Source organism: Ranitomeya variabilis, chromosome 2, assembly GCF_051348905.1.
Source record: "Ranitomeya variabilis isolate aRanVar5 chromosome 2, aRanVar5.hap1, whole genome shotgun sequence".
NCBI lineage: Eukaryota > Metazoa > Chordata > Amphibia > Anura > Dendrobatidae > Ranitomeya > Ranitomeya variabilis.
In genome coordinates, this window is record NC_135233.1 from 525,675,635 (window position 1) to 525,700,212 (window position 24,578).

The 24,578-nt window shown below is 44.6% G+C and overlaps 1 protein-coding gene across 5 annotated transcripts in view; it reads left to right on the forward strand.

Moving 5' to 3' along the window:
• The window catches only part of RCN1 (reticulocalbin 1), a 70,869-nt gene that overhangs the window by 11,101 nt on the left and 35,190 nt on the right, over positions 1-24,578 (forward strand). For all 5 annotated transcript variants that reach the window (XM_077288080.1, XM_077288083.1, XM_077288081.1 and 2 more), the window contains exons 3-5: positions 11,857-12,050; positions 14,534-14,712; positions 18,828-18,888. In XM_077288080.1, the coding sequence (XP_077144195.1) occupies positions 11,857-12,050; positions 14,534-14,712; positions 18,828-18,888 (434 nt within the window). The remainder of the gene's footprint in view (positions 1-11,856; positions 12,051-14,533; positions 14,713-18,827; positions 18,889-24,578) is intronic.

Sequence of the window (24,578 nt, forward strand, 5' to 3'; positions counted from 1 at the left end):
GAGCGCGGCACTAGGTTTCCCTGTCCCCAGTACAGTAGTTCTGCTGTGCAGTAACGCCCTCCGCTCGTCCCTATGTAAGCTGTTCATTCTAGCTCTGTAGGAAATAATGGGCAGTCTCGCTTATGTGACTGCCTTGAATTCGGTAGCAAGTTACCAGTTTGCAGCACATTTTTACTTTTAGCGAGACTGGTTTCACACATCCGTGTTTTGCTATCTGTACTCAGCCCGTGATGTGTGGACCGGCCGCAGGTCTTTTGACTTAAACACGTCAGCTGCACAGGCATGTATAGGAAGACTAGCCCTGGTCAGGAGACCCACAGCCAGTCTGTACGTCGGCCCGCACAGGGGGTCATACCGCCAGCCTTTCACCTGTTCTTATCCAGCAGGAAATTGGCCATAAATTTCCTCTGCTTACACATTATACAGCATTAGTAAATCTGCCCCCGTACTGCACAGGTGTTGTGCGCATTACCCCTTGGGGTCATCAAGACTCAGTTGTTTGGGTAGAAAGTCTACGCTCAGATCATTCCAAGGATGCAGTGGTCTTGGTTTAATCTCCATGATTGCTGGATGCCAACCTACTCCAGTCTGCAGGATGTCCGACCAGCCAGAGGTGTTGTTACATGACATTCCCCTGAATGGCATCAGCGCTGCTTGGGTGACTATTGAGGGTTAATAAGCGTATAGTACAGTCGCTGTTGTAACGTTTTCTGCACAGTTTGTATAGGGACCTGCGGAGAGATGGGTTAATCTTGGCTTTGTAGTCCACAAACTTAAAATGTAGCATGTTTGTAATACGGTTTATCTTAATAGTCTGCTTTACTGTTTTGATGTGTGCAATGTAGCCAAAAAGTTTTTCATTGGAAACTGTCAGTAGGTTGCTGGTGCCTGTTAACTTTATAAAAAATATTTTACTTTATCATTTGATTTTGTCCTTGTATTCTGAAAGCTACAGTCCTGCCCCTGAGTTGGTGCTCATATTGGTCCCCCAAAACCTTAAATGGAAAATTAGGGCTTGTCACTAATGTGGCATAATAATAATAATAATAATATTATTTTACCGTATAAGCTGACCCGAGTGTAAGCCGAGACCCCTAATTTTGCCACAAAAAACTGGGAAAACTTAATGACTCGAGTATAAGCCTAGGGTAGGAAATGCAGCAGCTACCGGTAAATTTCAAAAGTTAAAATAGTGACATACCATCTCTGGCTTGTTAAGGTAAGGAGGCTTATTCGCCGTGCAATGCTCCTCTGGGAAATATAATATGCAAATTGCCTCTTCTGAGAAAAAGAGGACTTAAACTCTATAGGGCCACCTGTTGGAAGTAGCGATAACAGCCCCAAACACCGTGTCTGCGAATTCAGATACTGATTTGGCTTTTATCCTAAGTCATATTGCACGACTCGTTAAAGGGTTGATTGTGACTTGTAGGATCTCTACTTCCAACAGGTGGCGCTACAGAGTTTAAGTCCTCTTTTACTCAGAAGAGGCAATTTGCATAAAAGTTAAAATAGATACCAATAAAAGTAAAATTAATTGAGACATCAGTAGGTTAAGTGTTTTTGAATATCCATATTGAATCAGGAGCCCCTTATAATGCTCCATACAGTTCATGATGGGCCCCATAAGATGCTCCATACAAAAACGCCCCATATAATACTCCATAAAGTTAATGATGGGCCCCATAAGATGCTCCATGGAGATATTTGCCCCATATGTTATTGCTGCGATAAAAAAATCACATACTCCCCTCTCGTCGCTCAGGCCCCCGGCACTTTCAATATTCACCTCTCCTCGTTCCGGGCGCTGCTCCGTCTTTAGCGTCTTCTGCACTGACGTTCAGGCAGAGGGCGTGCACTAACCACGTCACCGCGCCCTCTGACCTGAGCGTCACTACAGAAGACGCTGAAGATAGAGCGTCGCCTGGAACGAGGAGAGGTGAATATTGTGCAGCGCTCCCCCTCCCCATTATACTCACCTGCTCCTGGTGCGGTCCCTGGTTTTCCGGCGCCGCAGCTTCTTCCTGTACTGAGCGGTCACCGTTACCGCTCATTACATTAATGAATATGCGGCTCCACTCCTATGGGAGTGGAGTCGGGTCCATATTCATTACTGTAATGAGCGGTACCATGTGACCGCTCAGTACAGGAAGAAGCTGCGGCGCCGGGAGAACCAGGGACCTGCAGGGACCGCGCCGGGAGCAGGTAAGTATTTTGCACAGCACCGCTCCCCCTCCCCTGCCGACCCCCTCCCCCTGGGTATGACTCGAGTATAAGCCGAGAGGGGGACTTTCAGCCCAAAAATGGGCTGAAAATCTTGGCTTATACTCGAGTATATACTGTATTTTATTTTTATTTTTTTATAAGCTTCAAGAGAGAATGAACCAAAAAGTTAGTAAAGTCAATATAAGTTAATCAAGACCTATTGCAAATTGGTTCTTGGGCAAAACTGTGTTTCTGGCCCCTTTTCTCTTTCAGCTGTATTACAACCAGCCAGGGCCGGTCACTGCCTGAGTCATCAGGTGTTGTGATTTTTGCAGGTATCGTGCAGCCTATATACACTCCATAATGTATGGGTAGAAACTCTATTTCCAGTGATATGTAACTTATTATGGTTTGTGCTCTCCTTTCAATAAAATCAGCTTTTATCAGAAGGAGATTATCGCTCCGCTACATGACTAGGTATCTTGTTCCTCCTAGTCAACTGCTCTCTATAACCCCAACACTGATTGTACACAGAAAAGAGCCAATGTGCATTGACATAAAGCTGCCAGTTGGTTTTGGCAGGGTTACACAGAGCTCAGCATTTAGAGCACTGCTAGATCTGTAATAGAGAAAACTGAGTTTATCACAACTGCTGCATCCAGTAAACTACTGTATATACCCGAGTATAAGCCGACCCGAGTATAAGCCGACCCCCCTAATGTTGCCACAAAAAACTAGGAAAACTTAATGACTCGAGTATAAGCCTAGGGTGGGAAATGCAGCAGCTACTGGTAAATTTCAAAAATAAAAGTAAAATTAATTGAGACATCAGTAGGTTGTGTTTTTGAATATCCATATTGAATCAGGAGCCCCATATAATGCTCCATACAAAATACGCCCTATAAGATGCTACATACATTATGCCCCATATGCTGCGATTAAAATAAATCACATACTCGCCTCTCGTCGATCAGGCCCCCGGCACTTGCGATATTCACCTCTCCCCGTTCCACCGCTGCGCGCCGCTCTGACTGTTCAGGCAGAGGGCGCACACTAAATACGTCATCGCGCCCTCTGACCTGAACAGTCACAGGCAGAGGACGAGGAAGACAGACCGGCGCGCAGCGGTGGAACGGGGTCAGGTGAATATCGGAATGCTCACCTGTTCCCGGCGCGGTCCCTGGCAGCGTCTCACTGTCAGATGGTCTCCGGGAGCCGGTGGCATCTTCCTATGTTCAGTGGTCATGTACCACTCATTAAAGTAATGAATATGCTTCCATATTCATTACTTTAATGAGCGGTACCACGTGACCGCTGAACACAGAAACAAACTGTCAGAGACCATCGAACATGCAGGGACCGTGCCAGGAGCAGGTGAGTGTGTGTGAGCCGCCGCTTCCCCGCCGACAATGACTCGAGTATAAGCCAAGAGGGGGCACTTTCAGCCCATAAAAATGGGCTGAAAAATCTCGGCTTATACTCGAGTATATACGGTAAGTGACACATCCATGGAATCGGGGTCTCTGCCCGTACATCATTTTTGCTTTTTGTGACAGGTTTTCTTTAATTTTATTCAGTGGGTCAGCACCATTATGGCGATGCCAAATGTGTCTAGTTTGTGACAGGGTCACTGGCGCCGTACATGAGGGGAGATAATGTGTCTAAAAGGTTGCTTACCTGCATGATGTGAAAGCCATAAGTTTTCCAGTCTCCCATGACAGCACACCTGAGAGAGGGGATCCTCCCAGTCAGGACAGGAAACCTACTGAAATAAAAGGGCGGTACCTCTCCCTCGCTTCAGTTGGGTTTCCTGTCCTGATAGGAGCCCTAGTTCTGGAATCACGGCGGTTTTGAAGACTCACCCACTCCTGTCCCGGCACTGGAAGAACAGGCAGAGAGCCTGTATGCCGGCCTTCAGGCTGTGGAAGCGCCGTTCGCAGGTCCTGGGGCCTTTGCGCACGTGCGGGCGTCGGGTCAGCGCAGTCCGGAGTCCTGTGGCTCTTCTGCAGCTGCCACGCCTCTCTCTGCCCCCTCTGCTGCTGCCTTCGGCCCTGGGCCTAGCTTCCGGGTGCGCGGCAGGCGTTGCGCGCAGGGCACGCTGGGAATGGGCGCGCCGGATCCAAGATGGCGGTTCCCATAGACTAACGCTGGCCGGGTCACAGGGATCTTCTGGCGGTCTCCTGATGGGCGCAGAGGCGGGGGAGGAGCAATTTCTGAACCGGATGAGGCGGTGAGCAGAGTGGATCACCCTTCAAAAGGGGGTGAGTCCACAGTGGAAGTGCTCACATCTACAGAGCTCCACTATGGAGGATTGTATGGAGCAGCACCCACAACAGCCATTGCTACAGCAGCAGCAGCAGCAGCAAGAGATCTTACCAGGTGCTATGTCTGCTCACCAGCATACTAAGAGGAGAAGCGGCAGTCGTCTGGATCGAAAGTCGCAGGATTCCTCAGCTTCTAGGAGGGACTTTATCCGTACTCCAGATCGGCCTCAAAATCCGGTACCCTTGAGTGTCAGCGGGTGGTGAGTGATCTTCGTGAATGTCACATTGGTGGTAACAGGCTACATTTCTCTGCTTACTTGTCAGGCGCCGAGGAAGGCTAGTGCCAAGGCAAAGAACAAAGAATGTGCCCTCTGTAAAGCCCCGCTAGCAGTCCAGTGGCAGAAAAGCCTCTGTGCGGACTGTATCCAAAAGACTATTCAGGCTGAATCCCCTGACTTTGCCTCTAGCCTCAGGGCCATGATTAGGGCAGAGGTTAAAGGGTCTTTAAAATCAGTCCTTAAAAAGAAAAGTAGCAAAGCCCTAGAGACTGTTTCGGATTCTGGTGCCTCTCAGTCTGACGAGGAATATCAAGAGGGACCTCTGTCTCCCTGTTCATCCTCTTCTGTGTTCTCTGGCTCCTCTTCAGATAGCGATGTTGGGGGTCGACCATGCTTTCTAACTGAGAACACAGATAAACTAGTGAAATCAGTTAGGGCTACAATGAGCCTAAGGATGAGAAAGCATCTAGATCGGTAGAGGACGTTATGTTTGGTGGTTTGGAGGAGAAGAGGAAGCGTACCTTCCCAGTTAATACTAAAGTAAAAGCCCTTATAGAAAAAGAGTGGAAGAAGCCTGAGAAGTCTGGTAGTCTTCCCTCAGCTTCTAAGAGACGATATCCTTTTGAGGAAAAGGATTCAGAAGTATGGGATAAAGCCCCTAAGATTGATGGTGCGGTGGCTAGGTCATCTAAAAAGTCATCCCTACCCTTAGAGGATTCAGGCGTCCTAAGAAACCCTTTAGACAAAAAAGCGGATGCTTTTTTAAAACATACCTGGGAGGCAGCCGCAGGAGGTCTAAAACCGGCAATAGCCGGAACATGTGTCTTATTGTCTGGCTGCAACAAATAGAGGATCAGTTGAAATCTAAAGTGCCGAGAGAAGAGGTCCTAGCCAATATGGCAATGGCACAAGGAGCGGCAGCTTTCATAGCAGATTCCTCAGCAGACTCTGTAAGACTAGCAGCTAGGGCAGCGGGATTGTCTAACGCGGCAAGACGTGCCTTGTGATTAAAGGGGTGCCCAGGGGACTTGCCCTCAAAAAATAGACTTTGTTCCATTCCGTGCGACGGCAAATTCCTCTTTGGTCAGAAGCTGGAGGACATTTTAGAAAAAGCAGGCGACAAGAAAAAAGGTTTTCCTCGCTTTCCAGTGGATATCAGAAGGCCTTATTTTCAGAGGGGAAAATTTAATAGAGGTCGCCTTCCGGGAGATAGAAGGAACTGGGACTATAGAGATAGAAAAGGATCTGGGTACATGTTTAAGGGCCCCTCCACATCGACAAAAAAGCCCTCCCAATGACGCCAAGCCAGAAGTAGGGGGAAGGCTCTCTTTCTTTCTTCACGCCTGGATAAGTATTTCCCCCAGCCATTTGGCGTTAAGTGTTGTCAGCGACGGACTAAAAATAGAATTTATTCATCCACCTCGACAGACTTTTGTGTTGACACCACACAGAAAACTTCAAGAGGAACAGCTAGCTCTGGAAACAGAGGTATTGGGGCTAGTTCTAAAACGGGTCCTAGTAGAAGTTCCAAGGGAAGAAGAGGGAGAAGGTTTTTATTCCCCTCTCTTTTTGATACGAAAACCAGATGGCTCGCTAAGGACTATTGTCAACTTAAGAAAACTCAATCGGTCAATAATAAATTACTCCTTCAAAATGGAGTCGGTAAACTCAGTGATAAAGATGCTGTTCCCGGACTGCTTCATGGCAGCTATAGACGCTTACTACCATGTCCCAATTCATCGGGACTATCAAAAATTTCTGAGGGTAGCAGTGTTTGTCCAAGGGCAACTCAAACACTACCAGTATGCTGCCCTTCCATTTGGTCTATCGATAGCGCCAAGAATATTTACAAAATTAATGTCAGAGGTCATGTCCTTCCTCCGTTCCCGGGACATAGTCATTATTCCGTACCTAGACGACTTCCTTGTAATAGGCAGATCAGTGGATCACTGTCTTGCACAAATAGAAGAGGTGACTACGACACTAGCAGTGTTAGGTTGGGAAATAAATGTCGCCAAGTCGAGATTAACACCAGAGAAAGTTCAGTCCTTCCTGGGGTTGGTTCTGGACTCCACGCGCCAACTCTGTCTCCTGCCAGAGAGCAAGGTATCCAAAATACAAAGTCTTGTGGAATTGGCGATACATCAGCCTGTAATGACACTGAGGAAGGCGATTTCCCTGCTAGGGTCACTAACATCCTGTATTCCCGCTGTAAAATGGGCACAGTTTCACCTGAGGCAATTACAGTGGGAGGTCCTGTCAACACAAAGATTGTTAGAAGGGCGTTTGGAGGGAAAAATTCACCTTTCAGTAGGCGTCAGAGATTCCCTAGTCTGGTGGTCAGTAAGGGATCACTTGAGCTCAGGGGTTCAGTGGCTAACTCCGATAGAAAAAGTGATCACAACGGACGCGAGTGGTACAGGATGGGGTGCACATCTAGGGACCCTTTCGATACAGGGATCCTGGTCCCATACAGAAACACATCAGACATCCAATATAAAAGAGTTATGGTCTGTAGAAAGGGCAGTAAGACATTTCCTTCCTGTCCTTCAGGGTCGTCATACCAGAGTTACCGTATATACTCGAGTATAAGCCGAGATTTTCAGCCCAAATTTTTGGGCTGAAAGTGCCCCTCTCGGCTTATACTCGAGTCACGGTCGGCGGGTGAGGGGGAGAGGGCGCTGAGGCATACTTACCTGCTTCCGGGGCTCCTGGCGCTCCCCCTGCCCGTCTCCGGGTGCCGCAGCTCTTCCCCTGTTCAGCGGTCACGTGGGACCGCTCATTAGAGAAATGACTATGGACTCCACTCCCATAGGGGCGGAGCCGCCTATTCATTTCTCTAATCAGCGGTAACGGTGACCGCTGACAGAGAAAGAGGCTGCGGCACCGAAGACCAGCTGTCCGGGGGAAGGAGCGGGACGCCGGGAGCAGGTAAGTATGTCATATTTACCTGTCCGCGTTCCACACGCCGGGCGCCGCTCTGTCTTCCCAGTGTCTCTCTCTCCGCACTGACTGTGCAGGTCAGAGGGCGCGATGACGCATATAGTGTGCACGCCGCCTTCTGCCTGATCAGTCAGTGCAGAGAGACGCCAGGACGGGACGCTGAGGAGCTGCAAGCAAGAGAGGTGAGCATGTGTTTTATTATTTTTATTGCAGCAGCAGCACAGCTTTCTATGGCACAGCTTTCTATGGCACATCCTATGGGGCAATAATGAACGGTGCAGAGCACTATATGGCACAGCTATGGGGCAATAATGAACGGTGCAGAGCACTATATGGCACAGCTATGGGGCAATAATGAACGGTGCAGAGCACTATATGGCACAGCTATGGGGAAATAATGAACGGCGCAGAGCACTATATGGCACAGCTATGGGGCAATAATGAACGGTGCAGAGCACTATATGGCACAGCTATGGGGCAATTATGAACGGTGCAGAGCACTATATGGCACAGCTATGGGGCAATAATGAATGGTGCAGAGCACTATATGGCACAGCTATGGGGCCATAATGAACGGTGCAGAGCACTATATGGCACAGCTATGGGGCCATAATGAACGGTATGGAGCATCTATTTTTATTTTTGAAATTCACCGGTAGCTGCTGCATTTTCCACCCTAGGCTTATATTCGAGTCAATAAGTTTTCCCAGTTTTTTGTGGCAAAATTAGGGGGGTCGGCTTATACTCGGGTCGGCTTATACTCGAGTATATACGGTATGTCCGACAATTACGCAGTAGTAGCCTATATCAACCATCAGGGGGGAACAAGGTCCCTTTCACTTATGGGGGCAACATCTGTGCTTCTTCAGTTAGCGGAATCTCACCTACTGTCCCTCACAGCTCTGCACATAAAGGGGGTCGAAAACACGAAAGCGGACTACTTTAGTCGCAAAAAGCTAAGACCGGGAGACTGGTCGCTGAATCCCAGGGTATTCCAACAGATAGTGCAGGCCTGGGTAACCGGTAATAGACTTATTTGCAACGCTTCACAACAGGAAGGTGAAGAGATTCTGCTCGTTAGACCCGAGGGGGAACCCGGTTGCAGTAGATGCCCTTCAAATACCGTGGAAATTCAGCCTCGCTTACGTGTTTCCACCGATAGCATTAATTCCGGTAGTAGTAAGGAAGATCAGAATGGAGCAGACAAGAGTGATTCTCATTGCTCCATTTTGGCCGAAAAGACCATGGTTTTCTCTCCAACGACAAATGTCGGTAACCGATCCATGGATCCTACCAGAGGTTCCGGACCTGCTTACCCAAGGACCAGTATGCCACTCTCAAGTGAAGGGGTTCCATCTGGCAGCCTGGAATTTGAGAGGGCATTACTAAGCCGACAGATTCTCGTCAGGGCTAGTCTCCACCCTGTTGAGAAGTAGGAAGCCGATTACATCGAGAATTTATGGTAGGACATGGAAGAGGTTTCTAGAATTTTTAGGACAACCTTTGTCGGATGAGGCTCCTGTGGGTGCTATTTTAGAGTTTCTACAAGCAGGCTTACAACTAGGGTTGGCAACCAATACGCTTAAGGTTCAAGTGTCAGCGTTAGGAGCTTTATATGGGTAGCCCGTTTCATTAAATCATGTAATAGGTCTAGACCTGTAGTAATTCAGAAAATTCCTCCCTGGGATTTAAATCTGGTTTTAGATTCTCTAACTGAAAGTCCTTTTGAGCCTTTGCAAGAGTTATCGGTAAAATTTCTCACTCTAAAAACAGTGCTATTGGTAGCTTTAACATCCGCACGTAGGGTGAGTGACTTGCAAGCCCTGTCCGTTTGTCCTCCATACACACAGATATATGACGACAGGGTGGTTCTAAGACCAGATTCGGCTTATCTACCTAAGGTAGTTCTTAAATTTCATAGGAGTCAGGAGATTGTATTACCCTCATTTTGTGTTAATCCTAGAAATCCAGGTGAGGAAAGGTTTCATACTCTTGATGTAAGGAGGAAAGATCAGTCTCTATTTGTAGCTTTCCAGGGTAGCAGGAAAGGTCATGGGGTGTCCAAAGGTACTATTGCCAGATGGATTAGGGAGGCCATTAGCTTATCCTATGCTGCATGTGGCTTTCCGATCCCTGAAGGCATCAAGGCTCACTCCACCAGGGCCAGTGGCTACTTCCTGGGCTGAAAAAGCAGAGGTATCGATTGATCAGATATGTAAGGCCGCTACCTGGTCCTCACCGTCTACCTTCTTTAAACACTACCGACTGAATTTATCTTCCTCTACTGACCTTACCTTTGGTAGAAGGTTGCTGCAAGTGGTGGTCCCTCCCTAAGGTGTTCTTTCTCCAAAAATCTCTCAGGTGTGCTGTCATGGGAGACGGGAAAACACTAAGGTTACTTACCGGTAGCCGGTTTTTCCGGAGCCCATGACAGCACCTGTATATTCCCTCCCTTCTTCTTCTTCACCCTTTGGTGCACACTTTTAATTGGGTGTTTTTTTGTTATTATTATAATGTGGTGGTAGATTGCCATGTGAACTAACCAAGGGGGCCTCTCATGCTCTGAAAACCAACTGAAGCGAGGGAGAGGTACGCCCTTTTATTTCAGTAGGTTTCCTGTCCTGACTGGGTGGATCCCCTCTCTCAGGTGTGCTGTCTTGGGCTCCGGAAAAACCGGCTACCGGTAAGTAACCTTGGTGTTTTTCTTCCATCATGTTATGTGCTGAGAGCAATCCAGTCACTATATGGGCCTGGCTTTCATGGTGGGTAGAGAGATGGGTAGGACTCCTCCAGGGTGTGGCTGGAGGGAGTTGAATGTCCAGCCATGTTTTTTTCTTTGTTTTGTGTGGAGGAAGGACGCCTCCTGACTGAAGCTCCTGCCAGAGCTGCCACATATGTTGTCCCAGAAGGCAGGAGCCATACTGGGAATGATTTTATATGGACTTTTTACTTTAATTTGAGCCAGAAAGGCTTTTGTTCTGTTACCAGTTTGGGCTTATTGGTTTATGGCGCAATAAACCATCCAGAGACTTTAACCAAACGTGTCCCTGTGTCTTCCTCAGGGAGCAGCTAAGTGAGCCGACCTTCCACAAGTTGCATTTATTTTATGACTTTTCTGTGATAAATGCACAATTGTACATTGACTTTATCTTTTTATTACACGCTTTGGTGGTGGAATATACACCACAAGCAGTTTTTCTGCAATGTGTATGTATCTCTCACGCACTGTTCAGTTTAATGGACATGGTGATCTTGTTCTACAGTTCACTGTGATAATGACAATATCCTGTTTCTTGGTTTTTGTGTTATTACTTTCACGCACACAAATAAATGGGTGTGGGGGCAGTTGCCATATTACAGACCCAATAGGCTTTTTTTATTATACCATGGACCATGCTGTTGGAAGGATTGGTTTTTTTTTTTCTGGACTGACTGTACTATTCATTGGTGCCATTTTTGGGTACATGCAACTTTTTTATCTCTTTTTATTTTCTTTTTCTGTGAGGCTGGATGAGCAAAACCATAAATACGGTATGTATTTATTTTTCCCCATCCATTGTTCAGCGTGAAAAAAATAATGGTACAGTACAGGTCCACACAATTAGCACAATACTCCATATTCTTTTACATCTTGCACAAGAACATTTATGAGGTATCGTGCTCGTGACAGAAGTGTATACATAAAATAGCATTAAGGATTTGGGGGTGAATTTTTTTTTTTTCCATGTATTTGTAGCCCAATGAAAATTTTTAAGTAAAAAATGTGGCATTTTTTGCATTGTATAGCTTGTGTGTTGCATTGCCTATTACTAGGTACAGAAGTTAAGAGTGAGCTCTTGTGAAGTTTAGCACTGTAATGTTCCTTCCAAGCTGGTTTATTGCCAAATGAAAGTTGAGCTGACTGAGCTCCCTGATGGATTCTCAGTTTACTCATTCTGCACCCGGCAATAGACAGTACAACATGAAGCCTCCAGATTGCAAATGGTGCAGAATTTTTAATGCAACACAATTTTAAAAAAAATATTTTTTACCAAAAAACATGTACCGGTATTTAAATAATAATAAAAAAAGGCCCTGGAAATGTTGGCCCATGGGGACTTCAGAGTGGAAACATTTATAGAAACCAAATAAATCTTCATACTTATAAATCATATTTTTGTTCCTAGCAATATAGTTGACAGGATTGACAGCGACAGTAATGGGCTAATTAGCACTGAGGAGCTGACGGCCTGGATTAAGCGGGTCCAGAAAAGATACGTCTATGAAAATGTGGCTCGAGTATGGAAGGACTATGACGTCAATAATGATAACCACATATCCTGGGAAGAGTACAAGCAGGCCACATATGGGTATTACTTGGGTAAGTTGCTTATTGTATGTATTCTGCCGCTGATTTACTAATATATTGGGTAGTGTTGAAGGAGCTGTCATTATTTTTTTTGTTTTGTTTTGTTTTAAAGAAAACCAATTTTGGTGATATTTATATTTTTATTTTTGTTATTTTATCCCAAAATTTCAATATTCATGTTTTTTTGTTTTTTTTTTGTCTTTTTTTTTGTCACTCTAGCGGTGTTAGTGATTTTTTTTTTTTTTCCATTTTGAAGTACATGTACTGCATTGTATAATTTTAATTGTTTTTTAAGGGATGTAAGAGTGGAGAAAACTCAATTATATTGCCATTAGTTTGTGGGTTTGGCTTTTATGGTGTTCCCTTTTTGACATATTTTTTATTGTTTGTGACAGTATTTTTTTATGACTTTGTACTTTTGCCCAATAAAAACTCTTTATCTAAAAAAAAATGTGTTTTGTGTGACGGTTTTTAAAAATCCATAATATTTTTATTTTTCCATAGCTGGAGTTGTGTGATGGATTTTTGTGTGCTGGGTGACTTGTAGTTCTCTTTGATGTGATTTTTGGGTATATTTGAAGACTTTTTCATAAGATTTTTATTACATTTTTTTAAGACTTCATGAACAAACAAAGTGCAATTTGCATTGGGTTGAAGTATCAAAGGAACTTGAACATGTGATCCTCTGATTACTCATTTGAAACACTGAAATGCCTCAGTATTGCTTTGTATTAACACTACCACTGATATGCCATTCCTTGGCACCTCTCCCTCATTGGCCGGCATGGGGGTCATTATTAGGCCCCTGGCTGTGATGGCATCTGATCTCCACCCAATCACATATTGCTGGAGAGGGTGACTGGAGGGATTCAGCTCCCTCTGTAAAACCACTTGTATGATGCAGTTAGCATTTACAGTGGCATTCTACCCTGGCCATCTACAATCCTGGCCATTAGAGCAGGATGTCTGCAGTATATACTGCCGACTCCTGCATATCATCCCCTAACCTTCCCAACATTGTTTTTATTAAAAGGTCTTTTCACAAAATTTTTCATGTTGAACTGGCACACAATGTAATAGTGGCTGTGGAGAGAAATATAATTTTTTTTTCCACCTCCCCATGGTGGAAATATTAGCAATCAAAGTATTTGTCTGCTAATGAGTTAATACGTACCTGGATTCGTCAGTTTTTCACTGGGGGCATGTACTAATTCTTCCTCTTAAATACCCACTAATCATAAGCAGGCAGCAACACTCAAAGGAAAGAAACACATGCTGCCACAATAGTGTAGGGCATATTTGTTAGTATGTGAGATGTAAGACTACAGCTCTGCTCTCTTGGTCTAATCTCCTACATGATTAGAAAGTACAGATCACTAACCTTTTTCAGAAGAGGTCCCAGTGGAAGGAAAGGCAACAGCTAAGTTTGGCGATGTCCTATCACAAACCCTTTTATCAGCTCTCATCGCGTAGCGCGGTCACCTCTGCTATACTCCCACACTGCCTGTCTAGATATGTATCAGTAATCACACTTATGTCTGTCGTGCCCAACTTGTAATACATCTGCAGAGACATCAGAGCAGGCTGGCATTACACCTCACTGAGGCGTATTTCAGGCAAGTGACTCCTGTGAGAGCTGTAATGACAGCCCTGATCCCGCTGCAGGGTTAGTGTGATGCTGACACACTCAAAAATCAGGAGATAGCAGAAGGGTTTGTAATATGACACTGCAAAACTCAGCTGCACTTTCTAATCATGCAGGGGGTTAGACCAGGAGGTCAGAGCTGTATCCTTACATCTAACACTGAGAAACCTGCTCTAAGCTATGGTAAGGGTGTGTTCTTATGATTGGTTAGCATCGTACAGGGAGAAGTACATACACCCAGTGAAAACTGCCTATTAACATCCTCTTTTTCATTAACTTATTAGATGCCAAATAGTTTGATAATAACTCTACAACAGAGAGGCAAAATTTGAAAAATTTTTATTTGAAAAATAAATAAATTCCATTCTGCAGCAACTATTGCATCATGTGTCCAGTTCAACCTGCAACAATTGTTGAAAGGTCCTCTTTAAATTGCAAAGAAGTAATTGATTAAAGGATTGTACAGATATACAAGAACATGGCTACTTTCTTCCAAAACTGCTTCCCCATTGTCTACAATACTTAATTCAATTGAGCTGAGCTGGAATACCAGACACCACTAATAAACAGGTGTGGGTCCATTACAGGAAGAATACGGTCATGTTTTGTAATCCTGATCAACCCTCCCACTCCGATGGCCATTTGTAGGATGTTTTCATCAACAGCAAGCAACGATCTTGAACGTGGTCAGGATTGAGCGAGAAATCTGTTTGCATGTCTAGAGATGAATCTGTTAGCATAAGGTCTTGCAGTCTTTAAATAAGACTAGAAACCCCTTTTAAAATAATGGCGCTTGTTAGTGAACATTTCTGATAATTGCATTAATTTTTGTGTCCCTATATCTGTGCAGCAAACCCTGAAGAGTTCCAGGATGCAGCCGAGCAGTTTAGCTTCAAGAAAATGCTTCCTCGGGATGAAAGGAGGTTTAAACAAGCTGACCTCAATGGAGATCTTGAGGCAAATCGAGAAGAGTTCACTGCTTTTCTTCACCCAGAAGAATTTGAGCACATGAAGGACATTGTTATATTGGTACGAGCACGTTCCTGGCTTATAATACAGAGTTAAGGCTTTGACCCTTGGTCTTTAGTTTTAGGTCAGTGTTTCCAGGAATAGTTCCAGGAGCAGGTACAAAAGCGAACAACTTCACTTTAGTAGAGTAATAGACATTGTTAAGGGTTTCTCTGAGGCTAGATCACTGATGACCTTGTCCTTAGAATAGACGGTGTGTGATCAGTGGCTTGGACCTGCCTCTGAGGTAAGGCGGGTCAGAGATTAGTTGTGTGGTCATGGAGAGCACCTTAAAGACCTTTTTATATCCATTCCTGTGATTGGGATATTAGAAAGGGAGAAAAAACAAGAGGCGGTGGAAACAAGTGAGGGTGAGCTTGAGGGTTCGGTCGCTCACCTGATTAGGTTGCGTAGCACGACTACGTGAATAGTGATGCATAATCCAGTCATGGCTGCTGCTCTGGCCACTGTACTGGAGTGTGGTGGATCCTGGTCGCTGCCACTGACAGAGGTTAATCCAGGTAGTAAGTATAAAAAACAAAAAAAACTTATTTATTGCATTGCGTTTTAGAGTAGAACTTACTCCTACCTCAGTCATCTGATCATCACATGCCTGGGGAAGCGGTAGGTTCTACTCTGAAACACGTTGCAATCATTTGTAGGCTTTTTTTTTATTTTTTACACCTGCCACTTGCAAAAACCTTTTGTCAGCTGCAGCACCCGTGATCCGCCGAACTCTTCTTTCCTTTACGTGATTGTGATGTTTGGATTTGCCATCGGCTCCCCTACACAACTTTGTTTAAATTGTGCAAATTTGTTGCTTGGGGCCTTTGTTTGCCTAAAAGTTTAGAGTGCCAGGTCATTTAGAGTCACTTCTTGTGTGGCGGTGATGAGCATCCGTCTTGCTCTCCGTACAGGTCTGTTTTAGTACAGTCATGGCCCAAAGTGTTGGCATCCTTGAAATTGTTCCAGAAAATGAAGTATTTCTCTTAGAAAATTATTGCAATTACACGTGTTTATTTCCTTTGTGTATTTGAACAACACAAGAAACAGAAAAGACAAATTGGACATCATTTCACACACAACCCCAAAAATGGGAGAGACAAAATTGTTGGCAACTTACAAAAATTGTGGGTAAACAACTTTGTTTCAAACATGTGTTGTACATTCAAACTCACCTGTGGCAAGTAACAGGTGTCGGCAATATGAAAATTACCTGAAACCAGATAGAAAGGGGAGAAGGTGACTCAATTTTTGCATTGTGTGTCTGTGTGTGCCATACTAAACGTGGAGAAAAGAATGAGAAGAAAAGAACTGTCTTAGGACTTGAGAACCAAAATTGTTGAAAAATAGCAACGTGTCAGCTGGCCATATTGACGGAAAAATAAGTTATGGCTCTGGGAAGGAGGGGAGCCAAAAACGCAAAACCGAAAAAAGCTTCAGGGGTTAAAGGGAACCTGTCATAGATCAACTAAAACTATCACCTTATTCAGTTTCTGTGCTGCATTCCATAAACTGTTTATAACTTCCTGTCTCACCCCCCAAAAAACGTTTTGAAGTTCTCCCACACTTTAACCCCTTAGTGACGGAGCCAAATTTTTGAAATCTGATTAGTGTCATTTCATGTGGTAATAACTCTGGAAGGCTTCAACAAATCCCAGTCATTTTGAGATGGTTTTTCATGACACATTATACTTTGATAATGGTAAATTTAGGTTGATATGTTTTGTGTTTATTTATAAAAAATATCAGATATTTGAGAAAAATGTTCAAAAATTAGCAATTTTCAAACTTTTGCATGATTATCCCTTTAATTCAGATAGTCATACCACACGAAAACATTAATAAATAACATTTCCCACATGTCTGCTTTACATCAGCACCATTTGTAAAATGATATTTTATTTTGTTAGCGTTTTAGGAGGTTTAAAAATGTAGCAGTAATTTTTCATTTTTTCATGGAAATTTAGAACAATTATTTTTTTAGGGGCCTATCCATGTTTGAAGTGACTTTAGGGGTCCCATATATTGAGAAACCCCCCAAAATTATGCCATTTTAAAAACAGCACCCCCTGACATACTGAAAAACTGCAGTCAGGTAGTTTATTAACCCTTCAGGCGACTTTCAGGAATTAATGCAAAGTGGCATAACAGAAGTGAAAATGTATTTTTTACCACCAAAATGTTGCTGACTTCTGAACAGGTTACTACAGCTGTCAGACTCTAAGACCGCTATTTGGTCATGAATTGCCATGGCAAACATCAGGACCACACAATCATGATGTGAGGGCACAATTTGGGATAAAGAGGAAGCCCTCACACTCTGTTAACCATTTACATGATGTAGTCACTATTGGCAGAATCATCTATGGGGTTATAGATATGGACGGTGACTACCCTGATCGAGGCTGATGCAGCAAGTTGTCAGCTATAGTGTACAGCCAACAGCTGCTGAGTTGTCACCTGTATGGGGAGGCTATTCCCTTCTATCTCAGGTCAGTTAAGACGTATTGGCGGTCATTAAGGGGTTAATCCTGTTGGTCAAATGGGCATCCTTTCTGTGCTCTCTTCTTCCTCCCGGTTGCTGCTCACCGTCCTCCTGCTTTGACGTGGATTACACCTCATGTGTCATCCACACTGCCGGGTGAAATATTGCACCTCCGCACTATGTTTTGCTCTACTGTGAGCTGAAAACATAAGCGTATATGCGCACAGTAGGGTAAAACCTAGTTTGCAGGCGCAAACAGCCATTTCTCTGCAAATTTCGCCCAGCCGTGTGGATGACACAGGAGGTGCCATCCACGTCAATCAAAGCACGAAGACAGTGAGCAGAAACCAGGAGGATAAATAGAGAGCACAGAAAGGACGCCTCAGAGCCACAGTATTGACTTCAAAAGGTTTTTGAGCATACACACGGGGAGTCAGGGGGTTATAAACCGTTTATGGAATGCAGCACAGACTGTGAGAGTTTCAGTTGATCTATGGCAAAATTGGTGACCGGTTCCTTTTTAAGTTTACAAGTCCATCTCCAGAGATCTTGGTGCCGAGATCTCTATCTGTGCATGTGCCGCCCTCGGCAGCCATTTTCCCGGAGTCCACCGCATAGTAAACCATGTAAGTGCAGGGGCTCTGGGCTTTCACAAAATGTCAGCAGAGCCCGCACAGCACCGAACACCCCCTCATCCCAACCTGCGGCCTGCAACAATGCTCCACTCTTGCCGCCTCCTGCTGGCACCCTGCTCCATCGCAGCCGGTATTGTATATCCGCATTCTAAGATGCACCCCGATTTTCCCCCCAAATTTAGGGGGAAAAGGTGCGTCTTATAATCCGAAAAATACAGTATTCTGTGTGGTGTTTTGTTTTGTTTTTTTTGTGTTGTTCCAATACTGACCAAGGAAATAAACGTGTATGTCAACACATGTTTTTGCAATAATTTTCTTGGAAGAATACTTAATTTTCTGGAATGATTTCAAGGGTGCCAACACTTTCGGCCATGACTGTAAATATTTATAGTCCTCATTAAATAACCATTTCTAATCTCTTCTGTGTTTTGCTGTCCACATTATTCTTGCCAGGATTTTATGTCTATAATGAGTAATGGCGTGTTCCTACCCTAGTCCAGGGGCTGCTTCAAACATCTATGCAAATCGGTCTGAGCACAGACTTTAAAGCACAGAGTGGCCATATTGCTATTAGGCTGTGACTCTGGTTGGGACCACCACGACCTGTCCTTGCTTGGGCTGAGTTGCACAGATGTCTGAAGCGGTTCTTACACTGTTAGGACTGCTTGGAGAATATCAGACTGTGCAGTGACAAGCCTCCAACTAGTAACACCCAGTTATCAATTTACGCAGACGTTTCTAATAGGAATAATAGAGGAAAGACACAACACAAAGATGTGTGAGAATTTGCAGAAGAATAATCCATGTATGGGGTCTTGCAGCATGTGTTGCCCTTCTGCTAGACCATTAATAAATGTTCAGCGAGGCTCTGACAACTAGGATGAACTGTTTTTTGTACATCTGTGGCAGAGACTTTGTATAAAGACCAGGAACAATTACCGTAAGTTCAGGAAACGTTTCTAGCAGCATGAATTGTATGACTGATGTACAATGTGCTTTTTGTGCTTTTGCAGGAAACCCTAGAAGACATTGACAAGAATGGAGACGGGTTTGTGGATGAAGATGAATATATTGGTAAGTTCTCCTGATGGATGTATAGTGTTCTGTAAGAAAGTGCTTTTACACTTTTTGTGTGCCACACCTGTTAGAATGACTTGGGCCAAGACTCGCTGGAAACGTTTTGGCATATAGAAATGTAACCTTGCGGGTTTTCTCCCCCAATATTGGATACTGGCTCCCAGACGTTGTAGTTAAGGTATCTTCACACTGAACAACTTAACAACGATATCGCTAGCGATCCGTGACGTTGCAGCGTCCTGGATAGCGATATCGTTGTGTTTGACATGCAGCAGCGATCTGGATCCTGCTGTGACATCGTTGGTCGGAGCTAGAAGGCCAGCACCTTATTTCGTCGCTGGATCTCCCGCAGACATCGCTGAGTCGACGTGTGTGACTCTGATTCAGCGATGTCTTCACTGGTAACCAGGGTAAACATCGGGTTACTAAGCGCACTGTGTCAGCGCCGGCCGGCCGTAAAGCAAAGCACAGCGGTGACGTCACCGCTCTGCTTTAGGGCCGGCGCTTACAGTGCAGGGAAGCAGAACGCCGGGGGACGCGACAGACATCGGAATGTGAGTATGTAGTGTTTGTTTTTTTTACATTTACACTGGTAACCAGGGTAAATATCGGGTTACCAAGCGCGGCCCTGCGCTTTACCCTGGTTACCCGGGGACTTCGGCATCGTTGGTCGCTGGAGAGCTGTCTGTGTGACAGCTCTCCAGCGACCACACAGCGACACTGCAGCGATCGGCATCGTTGTCTAGATCGCTGCAGCGTCGCTAAATGTGACGGTACCTTTAGCCTGCCCTCAGACATGCACTCAGCTCAGCCCTTCTGCTCTGCCATTCAGCAGTTGGTTGGGTCTCATCAATGACTGTATATGGGCAGTGTGTTGGTGTGGTCTCAACATCTGACGGCGGATGGATGGTGACAAACTGGAAGTTGTAAAGGACTTCAGCCTGCTCAGATCAATGATCACTCCAGATGCAGCAAGGACACTGGAAGTCAGTAGGAGAATGGTTGTGGGCAAGTCAACAATGAAGGTGCTGAAGAAAGTTTACAAAATTGATAAACATTTCACTGGTGATGAAGGCACAGCTCGTACATAGTATGGTCTTTTCTGTGGTAACTGGAGCAGGTCATGGTCGGAAGAATAGAAGGAACAACGCGAAGAGGAAGACCAGCAACCTTGATACAATTAAGATAGGTCCACCAGTGTATTTGCCGCCACTATCTAGGCTTGCACAAGATGGATCTTCTATAGAGCCTTCATCCAAATCGCCATGGCTCGTGCCTGAGCTGAAGGCTATTGAGTAATAAATAACACCTGAATATCACATAGCTTTCACGTGTCAATTGTTCTTTGAAAGTGCAGATACAGGTAATCTGTCACCCTCTGGACTATTTTAAGCGATTGCTATGGGCTCTTCATTGATCTGTGCAGGCGCCGGAGGGTCTCTGCTGCTGCACAGTGACTTGGCTGCGTAGAAAATCGATGAAGACTCTTCCCATAGAAGGGCGGATAAGATACCCATAACTGCACAAGTGCACGGCTCATGCACTGGATTACGGCGCCGCAACTGCACATGGCAGTGTGATGTACATGGGAGGGGGGTGGTATTGTAATGAGGAGATGAGGCACTGCGCGCCCCGGAGCCTGGAAGAAATCATTAACATATAACATTAAAGCTGCTTTTCCCAACATCTAGACCGCCATCTATGAGGCATACAGGTAAGACTGGTCTAACCATTGTATTACCTGTATGCCCATAGTAATAGCTTAAATTATTTGTCCAGGGGGTGACATATTAAAGCAAAAGCAGCCAGGGTTTCTAAATTGGTCAAATTCTAGAAGTTTAAAGGGAATCTAACAAAATTGGTAGCACTTATATATAAGCCCCTACTCCTTTGCTCCCCTCTTGTGTTTCTTGACATGGCTGCGTGATGTCCCATCTATAACACATGGCTGGTCCACCACCCTGAGTACTGTCCTTGTCTCCAAAGATGTGTGAAATATGAGGGTTTTTCTCATCCTTGAAAAAATGTGTTTTCTGGGGGCAAGGGTGTGTGTGTTTGTGTAAAGGACCACTTTTTGGTAAATTTTATTCCCATTTTTTGTTGGATCCTTTCTTCTGGTGTATGGAGATAAAAACCATTTCTTAGCTTTTAGCACCCATAAGCACACAGGTGACTGTTATCCGTTTATTGATGAGTTTGATCTACAACACTGAGTAAAGTAGGACATGTCTGTTTTTTTTGCCTACTGATTGTTGCAAATCTGAAGCAATCCCAAGTACAGCACAAAGACAAAAGGAGCGCCATTTCCAAATAAAGAGCTAGTCATTCAGGGACATTCATGGTTGCTATGTTTTGTAGAGCTGACAAGCAACACACTTTATTCCAAAGCTGTAAAAAAAAAAAAAGACCCCAGTACGGAAAGTTTGGACTACTCACCAGATTTGACTGCTCACACTGAGAAGTCAAACCTGGCTTTTCTTATATATATATTTAAATCTATATACATCTGATTTGAAATAATGCAGGTGCGCTTAAATTAGACCTATAATTGTGTCCCTTTTGTATATGATGAAATGAAGCAGAAATCCATCCGACTATAAGAGCAGACAAACGGTCTCCCAAGATGTTTAATGGGCTTTTGGCAATTAAAATGTTTCTTTGGTCAAAGTTCTCTCTCGGCTGGTGCTTACCTACTGCCCTGCTGTTATCCCAGCGAGCGTAAAGTAGTCCAAATTGTGTATATTGTTTTGTGTACAATGTCACAGTGCTATAGAAGTCAGCACCCCACTTGGTAATGACAGGATGTGTTCCCAGAGTGCTTTCAGTAATGGAGAGAGGTAAAGTAATTTAATTTAGGTGTTGATCAAGAATGTTGTTTTCGCAGCGGTAGAGAGACAAAAAATGACATTCTGTTATTTCAGGTTTACACATTTTTTTTCTGTGGCCAAATCAAAATTGACATAATGAGACCTTTGCTTCTTGTGTGATTTTAATTTCCAGCCTCACATGCTTACAACACAAATTAAGCTGATTATATATTGCATTTTTCTTTTTTGTATTTTCTTTTCTTTTTTTGCGCAATGTCTACTAATGGTTATCATGCATGGAAATATTGGCATCATGTTTTTATGTGCATTTTTTAATATTTATACACTGCTTATGAGTAATTGCAGCATGGGCATTTGTAGGCATAGATTCTCTGTCATGTAAGTGTGTGTTCACATACTGCAGAATTGCTGTAGATTTTCGATGTGGCTTCTGCACCAAAGATCGGCACCAGTATCCAGTCCAATAAGTGTTGACTGGGGTTTAAAAACATAATGGCAGAAAAGATCTGCGTGTGATTGAGGGAATAATGCAGCATATAAACTTTTATAGATTATTAGTGTTGACTTCACCCTTTGTAATGTACAGTTAAAGGGGTCTTCCGCAGGATTGGGTGTAACTTGCTGATCTGTGGGTGTCCATGATGGCTCAGAGGATTTTTATCCTAGTTATGAAGTGGTGTCGCTGGTCAGGTACCGGACCACCTTTTTACTCTACGAGGCTGTTGGAAAATATGGTCACACTAGATGGTGGCCCGATTCTAACGAATCGGGTATTCTAGAATATGCATGTCCACGTAGTATATTGCCCAGTGATGTAGTATATTGCCCAGTGACGTAGTATATTGCCCAGTGACATAGTATATTGCCCAGTTACGTAGTATACAGCACAGAGCCACGTAGTATATTGCACAGCGACGTATACAGCCACGTAGTATATTGCCCAGTGATGTAGTATATTGCCCAGTTACGTAGTATACAGCACAGAGCCACGTAGTATATTGCACAGCGACGTATACAGCCACGTAGTATATTGCCCAGTGATGTAGTATATTGCCCAGTGACGTAGTATACAGCACAGAGCCACGTAGTATATTGCCCAGCCACGTAGTATATTGCCCAGCCACGTAGTATATTGCCCAGCCACGTAGTATACTGCCCAGCCACGTAGTATATTGCCCAGTTACGTAGTATACAGCACAGAGCCACATAGTATATTGCCCAGCGACGTAGTATATTGCCCAGCCACGTAGCATACAGCACAAAGCCACGTAGTATATTGCCCAGCGACATAGTATACAGCACAGAGCCATGTAGTATATTGCCCAGCAACGTAGTATACAGCCACGTAGTATATTGCCCAGCCACGTAGTATATTGCACAGCGACGTAGTATATTGCACAGTGACGTAGTATATTGCCCAGAGCCACGTAGTATATTGCCCAGAGCCACGTAGTATATTGCCCAGAGCCACGTAGTATATTGCCCAGTGACGTAGTATACAGCACAGAGCCACGTAGTATATTGCCCAGTCACGTAGTATATTGCCCAGCCACGTAGTATGTTGCCCAGTGACGTAGTATACAGCACAGAGCCACGTAGTATACAGCCACGTAGTATATTGCCCAGTGACGTAGTATATTGCCCAGTGACGTGCCCAGTGACGTAGTATATTGTCCAGTGATGTAGTATACAGCACAGAGCCACGTAGTATACAGCCACGTAGTATATTGCCCAGTGACGTAGTATATTGCCCAGTGACGTGCCCAGTGACGTAGTATATTGCCCAGTGATGTAGTATACAGCACAGAGCCACGTAGTATATTGCACAGCGACGTAGTATACAGCACAGCCACGTAGTATATTGCCCAGCCACGTAGTATATTGCCCAGCCACATATGTCACCAGTTAAAAAATAAAGATATACTCACCTTCTAAGGGGCCCCTTGTAGTTCTGTCGCCTGTGTTCGGTTCAGGCAGCAGCTTCCGGTCCGAGGGTGTGATGATGTCGCGGTCACATGACTGTGACGTCATGGCAGGTCCTTCTCGCGCAGGGCCTGTGATGACGTCGCGGTCACATGACCGTGACGTCATGGCAGGTCCTTGTCGCACACCAACCTTAGCACCGGAATCTGCTGCTTGCATGGACCGGTCACCGGAGCGGCGGAAGGTGAGTATATAATGATTTGTTGTTGTTTTTTTTTTTTTTTTTAACATTAGATGTTTTTACTATTGAGGCTGCATAGGCAGCCTCAATAGTAAAAACTTGGTCACACAGGGTTAATAGCGGCGGTAACTGAGTGAGTTACCCGCTGCATAACGTGGTCCGTTACCGCTGGCATTAACCCTGTGAGCAGTCACTGCGGGGAGTATGGAGCGGGCGCCGGGCAGTGACTGCAGGGGAGTAGGGAGGGACTAATCGGACTGTGCCCGTCGCTGATTGGTCGCGGCAGCCATGACAGGCAGCTGGCGAGACCAATCAGCGAATGAATATCTGTGACGGAAGTTGCCGACAGAAAGACGGAAGTACCCCTTAGACAATTATATATATATATATATATATATATATATATATATATATATATATATATATATATATATATATATATATATATATATATATTTATTTATTGCTTGGAAGCCCCATAGGGAGTGAATGGAGCAGCGGTTAAGTACCGGTATGCGCACTGCCCTTCCATTATAGCAGGGATAAAGGAGCCCCATTCACAGCATTGGATTCGCACTGATCAATAAGTTATCACCTATCGCCAGGACAACCAGAGGACCCCTTTAAATCTATCCCAAGGTTTTGTTATGAGTTGGCTCTGGTTTTCAATGCAGAGGCCAACTGAGCTTATGGCG